The sequence below is a fragment of the Rhincodon typus genome, chromosome 29 (assembly GCF_021869965.1).
Source record: "Rhincodon typus isolate 14 chromosome 29, sRhiTyp1.1, whole genome shotgun sequence".
Lineage (NCBI taxonomy): Eukaryota > Metazoa > Chordata > Chondrichthyes > Orectolobiformes > Rhincodontidae > Rhincodon > Rhincodon typus.
The window spans coordinates 6,251,298-6,259,681 of NC_063360.1; the positions used below are offsets into that span (position 1 = coordinate 6,251,298).

An 8,384-nucleotide genomic window follows, 5' to 3' on the forward strand; every position below is an offset into this window, starting at 1 on the left:
AGACAGGATGTTTTTAAAATGGTAAAATAAATCAGAAGGGATAGATCTTTCATTTAATTCAATTGCAATCTGGAATGCATTGCCTGAAACAGTGGTTGCCCAAATTCTTTAGTAACTTTCGAAAGAAAAATGCTTGAAAAAATGATCAAATCCTTCGGAGTACAATTTATTTTGCAGGCTGGATACTTTTTGAACTGATGAGTAGAATGAGTATAAAAATCAAGCACAGGGAGGTCAGGAAAACTTTGCAAATTTGAGCTTTATTTGTTGTGTAGATACACTGATAGTTTATGCAGTGCTGGAGGAAGCCATTGTTGCACGTCTGGGCTTCGGAGTGGTCCCCTCGCGGAATCCATTCCTGCACACAAAGGTGGGAAAATAGTTAGGGTAGTGGAACGTTTAGTGGCAAGACCCGAGTATCCCTCTATAGCAATGCCAAAATAATTTCAAATTCTCTTCAACGACATCTAATCAATTAATCATATTAACTTCACTCTTTTAAACCCACAGCACTTTCACTGCACCCTTCTATATGAATCATTGTGTCCAAACCCCAAGACCAATTGCAGCTGTTTGTCTTCTCCGAACCTCTCACAAAGGTGACAATTCCTTTTAACTGTAATGGCTAGACTGAAGGGTGTTTTCATGCTGTGTGACTCTACGACCACCCAAGGCCCTACCATTAGTTGTACAAGCCCTACCATTGTTTGTTATTTGTTTAATGATACCCTTGCAAGGATCTGTGCTGGAGCCTCACCTATTCACCATATTTATTAACAAATCAGATGATGAATTAGATAGCTACTAACCCTAACTTGATGATGGCATAAAAAAGTGGCATTGTAAGTAGCGTAGATGAAGCATAAAACTACAAAATGTATTATTACATAAGTTGTTGGAAAAGCTCAGCAGGTCCGGCGGCATCTGTGAAGAAAAAGATCAGAATTAACGTTTCGGGTCCAGTGATCTTTCCTCAGAACTTGTGAGTTCTAAGTCGCCGGACCTGAAACATTGTCTGATTTTTCTTCACAGATGCTGCCAGACCTGCTGAGCTTTTCCAGCAACTTCTGTTTCTATTCCTGATTTACAGCATCTGCAGTTCTTTCGGTTTTTAAAATGTATTATTAATGTGAAAACTATGATAAATGAATTTTGAATATAGGCAAATGAAATATCAAAAATGGATCTAACAAGGATAAAACAGGACTCTTTCTAGATGTTGAAAAGCTAGGAACAGTTAAAGTCCAAAGGAATTTGGGGCTCCATGTACAAATCATTAAACTGGAACAAACAAATAATAAATAATAATAATAATAATAATAATAAAGGCTAATGGAATACTGCTTTCCTTTCTAGAGGACCAGAATTCAAGGCAGTAATGCCATACTTTGTCCAGATAAGGCCGTGGTTGAGAGCAGTCTGGGCGCAACACATTAAGAAGGATATATTGCCTTAAGAGACAATGCAGTACAGATTCAGCAAAACCATTCCGGTGCCTAAGAGGTTAAATTACAAAGAAACTACAAAAACGAGGTCAGTGCTTCCTCGAATTTGATACGATATGATCAAAGTCAAGATATTTGGGGAACAAATGGAAGCAGAAACCGTTTTCATGTTGGGGAATCTGGATCAGAAGACAGTCTAAAACTACAGCCAGACCTTACAGGACTGAAATTAGGACATTTATACATACAGTTTGTCAAGAAATTTGTGCTCTTCTGCAAATTGCAACTGATGCTAAATTGGTACTTTTTAAACATGAAATTAATGAAGTTTTGTTTTTCAGACATATAAAACATTTTGGGACAAAGGTTAGTTAGGTTGTAAAGCAGTCATGGTCTCACAGAATAATAGAGACAAAAAGAACTTACGAAACAGGAGCAAGAATAAGCTATTCAGCGCCTTAAGCTGGCCTTACCATTCAACAAGATTAAAGTTGATTTGCCCAAGGCCTCAACTCCTCTTTCTGGTCAGCTCCTCGTAGCCCCCAATTCCTCGATATTTCAAACATCTATCTAACTCCTCTTTGAATATTTTCAGTGATCTAGCCTCCAGAACTTTCTGGGGCTGAGAATTCCAGACATTCACTACCCTCAGAAGGAATTCTTTTACATCTAAGTTATAAATGAGTGTCCCTTATTGTGTAACTAAGTTCCTATTCACTCACTACTAAAAACATCTTCTCGACATCTACACTGTCAAGTCCCTCAGGATCTTGTATACTTCAATAAGATTACCTCTCATTCTTCTAAACTTGAATGAGTTTAATTCCAACTGCTTAACCTGTTTTAACAGTTCAACCCCCTCATCCCAGGAATCTCTTTTGAACAGCCTCCAGTGCCAACCTTCCTTAAATACGGGGACCAAAACTGTACACAGTATTCCAAGTGCGGCCTCACCGACACCCTGTACAATTGCTCAAGAACAAAACTGCAGCTGTTTTAAAATTCTAAACCCCCAGCAAAATTCCACTTGCCTTGTTAATTAGTTGCTGCAACTGCATGCTAACATTGTGTTTCATGCACAACAGCACCCAAATTCCTATGTGGATTTTCTCTCCATTTAAATAAGTCCGCCTTTCAATGCTTCCTACTAAAGTGCAAGACCTCACATTTTCCTACATTAAACTCCACCTGCCAAGTTTTTGCCCACTCACTCAATCACATCAGTGGTTTTCCAATACATTGAAATCCTCTCAGAAATTAGTAAACTCTAGAATATTTCAACCAATGCCTTCAACGTCTCTGCAGCCATTTCCTTTAAAATCCTTGGATGCCGTCCATCAGGTCCTAGTGGGTTCTCTGCCTACGGTGCTATTATTTGTTAATACTTAAGAGCCAAATAACCTAATCCCTGTTTCATGTTCCTGGACTAAGTTTATTTTCTTCAGTTATAAAGAGCATCAGTCCTCTGGGATGGTTTCCTTTTCATTTATATATTACTCCAAATTTGATGCTATTGCAGAGAAACCTCCAAGTTCCAGCAAACCATTTTCCAAATTGCTGCAGGTTTTGCTACTTAACTTCGTTGCTATGCAGCAGCTTGGAATATTCCAAGAATGTGAAAGGTGCTAATTCCAGGGGTAAAATATATGGAGAGTATACAAATAGTAAGGACTTTTAATAAAGTGGCAACTTATAAAAACACACCCTGAATCGATGAACACCTTCTCTAAAACTTGTTATCTAAAGATGGCATTTGACCCAATTCAGTGTACACCAAACACATTAGATAGCAAAAAAGATTAAATCAAGGCTAAAACACCATTACTAATAGGGCAATTACCACATACTAAATTCACAGGCTATTTCCACTTTGTGAACAAAGAAATTTAGAAAGGAAAAGCTGACAAAATGAATCAACATTCTAAAGATAGGAAATGTACAGGTGTAAAACGCACACCCTGCTGAGGGCTTCCCAAATATCCAAGTTGCATCCATAACATAGACAATTTTAATCATTGATTTGGGGCATGCCTTAGATTCCTTTTTTTCCCTCAACTATTCAGCCCAGTCCCTGAATCAAATTATAAAAGGTGCTGCGACGCAATTTGTTTCAAGGCCTTAATATGTTCCAAATCTTAAATCAGACCAAGTTCTTGAGGAACTCCAGCTCAACTTATTTGATTAGGAATGTTGATTTGGGTTCAGACTAGATTAGAGATTATTGACCTGGTAATGATCTGGCATACTATCTCCCAGATTCACCACCCAGTGCTGCTCCTCTCTCATATACAGCCATCAACACTGCCTTTTCTGAGATACAACTCACACCAACACTCCTTCCCCTCGATACACCAACCTTACTCCCACATCAGCCTCTTGCAGATGGCCCCCTCCACCCCAAACTCTTACCTTTGTGCAGAAGTAAAACAAGCAGAACATTTTAGCAGCCTGTTCCAATTTTCTATCTTTCATCTTATGAAAGAGTTGACGTTTGATCATCTCTCACAGAAATAGTGATCATGCGCGTTAGCACTACTTCCATAATCATTAAGAGTAGTTTCTCAGCATCACTGCATCCCTTACCTGAATCTGCGGTACACCACCTTCAGGTGCCTCATGCGACCTGTACCAGTTGTGTTTCTCCTTTTGGCCTTCACACTCCAGTTATCTACAGAAAAATCGGAAAAATCACAACTGTCAGCTCCCAAATTAAACTGGTCCAACTGACAGGGCTATTCAACAAGAGTGAATGTCCCCACCTACCAGTTCTCAAACCAAATGTTGCAGCCTCCCAGCTTACTCCAGATTTAAAAGATGTAGAAATGTTGGAATTTTACCATAGCTAAGGGGTAATACTTTTGAGGATACCTTGAGGTATTGAGAATTCATCAATACAAGATCGAGAGTTGACCTAATTAAAATCTTCAAAGTTCTGAAAGACTACACAAGTCAAATAGTGACATCTTGTATTCACTGGTCAAATGAGTAGGCACAAATTGAAAATAATTACAAATAACTATTTTGTGTTGAGATTGGTTAAAAATATGCTGTATATATACTACAGCAGATAAGAATTTTTACAAGGTGATGAGGTTTTTGACTGGTGAAGACCGAAGAGTAAGAATGCCAGGAATGAAAGTAGACATAAACGATTTGAAGAATACCTGCATGGATTTTACGGGTGAAAATCAAGTGATTGCTAAAAGCATTCTAACAGTTATAATCAAATATTTCAAGACGCTTGACTTCCACAGCAACAAGACCATTTGTGAGGTCTTCCAAGCACTTATCTTACATCATTTCCTCCCCCCAATTCCTGGAGGCACATTGTCCAAAAGATACTAATTGTTTACTGACATCCAACTGAATGTCCAACTGTAAGATATAAAACAACATAGCCAATGTCAACTTAACCAAGAAGCAAATCACATCTGAACTAAAGTCCACCCTCACCTGACATTCAGCTTAATGCTCAACTATATTACTTATCACAAATCCACTTTTTGATATTCTCAATGTCTATGACAGAATAGACATATGTCGAAATCATATCCCAAGGTTGACTAGGTGGTGATGCCACAGGTAAGTGGAATGTAATTTAAAACAGTGACTGCTGCCAAGAAGTGCAGGGATTTCCAAAGAATCTTCCAATATTAGTAGCCATGCACAAAGACCACGTTTTTGCCATAATAATGTACTAGAATGATGCTTGTATAAGAATCAGTGCTGTCAGGTGATAGGGAGACCACACATTCTCATCCTCAGTGTTTGACCATAGTTCTGCTCAATGTCATGATACTTACACTTCCTCTTTCTCTTGGCAGGGTAGGCACATTTACCACAGGTGGATTTCTGCAGGTGAAATGCCTTAGCCCCACATCGCCGGCAAAGGGTGTGGGTCTTGTTCCGCCTCTTACCAAATGACGATGTTCCCTTCGTCTGAAAGAGAATAAGAATAAAACCGATAAATCAGGCATTTTACGAAAAAGGGATTAGAAATGATCAATCTATCCTTAGTTCAGAGCTCAGCGTAATGAGAGCCAAATGAAAACAAAACACAAGAAAAAAAGAGCAGCAAGTTCAGGCAGGAAGTTACATTAAAAGTTCAATCTAACTGGTCTACACAAGGGTTTATATGCTCCAAGGCTGTTTCACCTAACCCTGTTAATGTATCCTATTCCTTTCTCCCTCATACAGTACTCTTGGCTCTCTCTGCAACTACTGCCAATTATTGCATTGATGCATTTACATGCTCACTAGGTTGATTCCGGAGTTGAGGGGGTTGGCTTATGAGGAGAGACTGAGTAGATTGGGATTATATTCATTGGAATTCAGAAGATTGAGGGGGGATCTTATAGAAGCATATAAAATTATGAAGGGAATAGATAAGATAGAAGTAGAGAGGATGTTTCCACTGGCAGGTGAAGCTAGGACAAGAGGGCATAGCCTCAAGATTAGAGGGAGCAGATTTAGGACTGAACTGAGAAGGAATTTCTTCACCCAGATGTTGTAAATCTATGGAATTCCTTGCCCAGTGAAGTAGTTGACGCTACCTCAGTAAACGTTTTTAAAGGTAAGGTAGAATTTTTTTTAACAATAAAGGAATTAAGGGATACGGTGAGAATGCGGGTAAGTGGATCGGAGTCCACGAAAAGATCAGCCATGATCTTATTGAATGGCGGAGCAGGATCGAAGGGCCTACTGCTGCTCCTAGTTCTTATGTTCTATGTTAACATAAACATTGCCACAAATTATAATAAAACAAAGAACTGCGGATGCTGGAGATCTGAAACGAAAATAGAAATTGCTAGAGAAACTCAACACATCTGACGTCTCTCCACAGATGCTGCCAGATCGGAGTTTCTTTAGCAATTTCTGTTTTTGTTTTCTCACAAACTATGCCTAGCTTAAATGAAAACAGAAAATGCTTTAGATGTTCAGCAATTCAGGTAACTTCTATGAAGACAGACGCAGAGTAAATATTATAGATCAAAGATCTTTTATTGGGATAACTTTATTTTGGTGGTACATACAGAAGATCATCTCCTGCATCATTTAAAGCCTGGCAAAGGTGATCTGATTCTTTACCTTGGGCATTGTAAATGTGACTGAATGAATTTAAGGTTTTCAGTTTTAATATCCATTTAATTTTAATGGTGTTGTGCAATATTTCAGAACAAGCAAATTTGCGGACAGAGTGGTGTTGTACGTCATTTATTGTTGTAATGTCAGAAGTGTTCAAAGAGACTAATATAAAGTGAAAAACAATGAACAAAAAAAGGAGATACCATCTTTTCAGTCAATCTTCAGAAATGATAGAGAAATGAGATGAGGAGGTGAAAGGTTAGGATCAAATTTTTCTCCAAACCCAAATTCTGTAATTCTACAATGCTGTATGGATAGTCATAGAAGGACACTGGTACAGGTTTTACTAGGAACCTTGCAAAGGACCACAGCTGAATACTTAAACCATAAACATTTCAGATGCTGACTGAACCTGCAGAAGGTGCTTCCACATAAGCTGGGTTTGATGACACCCCTATTACGGACTTCCTGAAACCTAACAGAGCATGGCCAAAAATATTATTTGAAAGAAAAAATATAGGCTATTAACCAAACAACAGAATCTGAAACATTAACATTCTCCAAACTGCTCAGAATTTGTTGTACAGAAATAACCAGGATCAGGACAGCGTTACATAAACAAAAATACTGTTAATGGTGGAAATCTGAAAAAAACATGCTTGCAAAACTCAACTCGTCAGGTAATACGTGGAAAGAAGAGCAGCTAATGCTTCATATCTAAGAGCTTCTTCCAGATCTGGGTCAGTACTCCCTGGGGAGAAGAAAGAGTTACCCTTTCATGTCTGATGAAAGCTTACAGATGTGAAACGTTAAGTGATTTTCTCTACAGTGGTGCTGTACGACCAAGTTGAGTATTTGCGGCATTTTCTGTTTTCGCTTGGTCTAGCATGGTCGATTTGTAATGTACTTACATGGGAAAGACATTAGGATTCATCGTGAGATACAGTGAGTGGAGAATTAGAAACGGGATGGACTGGCAGGGGCCATCTCATTGCAAACTTTTACCAGGAAACGGAGCCTTGGTTAAAAGAGGCACTATCTTCAGTCTGAGGAATATGAAAGACCAAGTAAAAGCGTCACTTCATACAAAACTGTAAAGCAGAAGCACTAGGCCCAGTTTGAGGCCCCGGATTCGAGTGTGTGCACCGCCGCAGTGACCGAAAGCCTGCAATTTCCTCATTTTCCTCTGCTATGCCCCACAATATCTGAGCGGCACAGTAGATGAATACATATCGAGTTAATTCCTAGTGACGGGCTGATGGTAATGGCCCGGCCGGGAATGGATGGACATGGATTTCCCCCCCGCCCCGAGGCCTGCATCCCCTCTACCTCTCACTCACCATTGTCAGTGCGCGCTCGAGAGACCGGAAGTAGACCGCACCAGCCTCTTATACCCTGACACCGGAAACAATTCCCTCTTCAATGCTGACCTTGAGGTACGTCCTGGTTTCAGATCTGTCCCCACACAAACCGAAGATGAAAAATAGTTCCTACATATTTCTGATGAAGAGTCATCTCGACTGGAAATGTTAGCTTGCTTTCTCTTTATGGATGCTGCCTGACCTACCGTGATCTCCAGCATTTTTTGTTTTCAGTTCAGATTCCAGCGTCTTCAGTAATTTGCTCCTATTTATTTATCTTTGATCCCGACGTTCATCGCCTGTTCCTCAAAAAGGCACTTATATATGTCATTGAGAAGTAGAATTTCTAACTTCTCCCAAATGAGATGACATTTGACCATCAGTTTGTGTATGGACAGATGACACCTGAATCGATACTGCACTTTCTGTTTTTATTCCAGACTCCCAGATTATTTGTACTTTCCTTGAATCTGTGTTTGGCGTGGCAGGGGCG

At 39.4% G+C, this 8,384-nt stretch overlaps 1 protein-coding gene across 1 annotated transcript; it reads right to left on the bottom strand.

Moving 5' to 3' along the window:
- Positions 1-241: 241 nt before the first annotated feature.
- On the bottom strand, positions 242-7,993 carry rpl37 (ribosomal protein L37). The gene is made up of 4 exons (XM_020510656.2): positions 7,871-7,993; positions 5,249-5,384; positions 4,029-4,113; positions 242-358 (listed from the first exon to the last, which is right to left on the bottom strand). The coding sequence occupies exons 1-4, from the start codon at positions 7,871-7,873 to the stop codon at positions 289-291; spliced, it is 294 nt and encodes a 97-aa protein (XP_020366245.1). The 5' UTR covers positions 7,874-7,993; the 3' UTR covers positions 242-288.
- Positions 7,994-8,384: the final 391 nt, after the last annotated feature.

Coding starts and splice junctions, on each gene's coding strand:
- rpl37 (XM_020510656.2), bottom strand. Junction 4,114..5,248: donor TGCCAAGAGAAAGAGGAAGT/GTAAGTATCATG, acceptor ATTTTTCTGTAG/ATAACTGGAGTGTGAAGGCC. Junction 359..4,028: donor GTGGTGTACCGCAGATTCAG/GTAAGGGATGCA, acceptor CTTTGTGTGCAG/GAATGGATTCCGCGAGGGGA.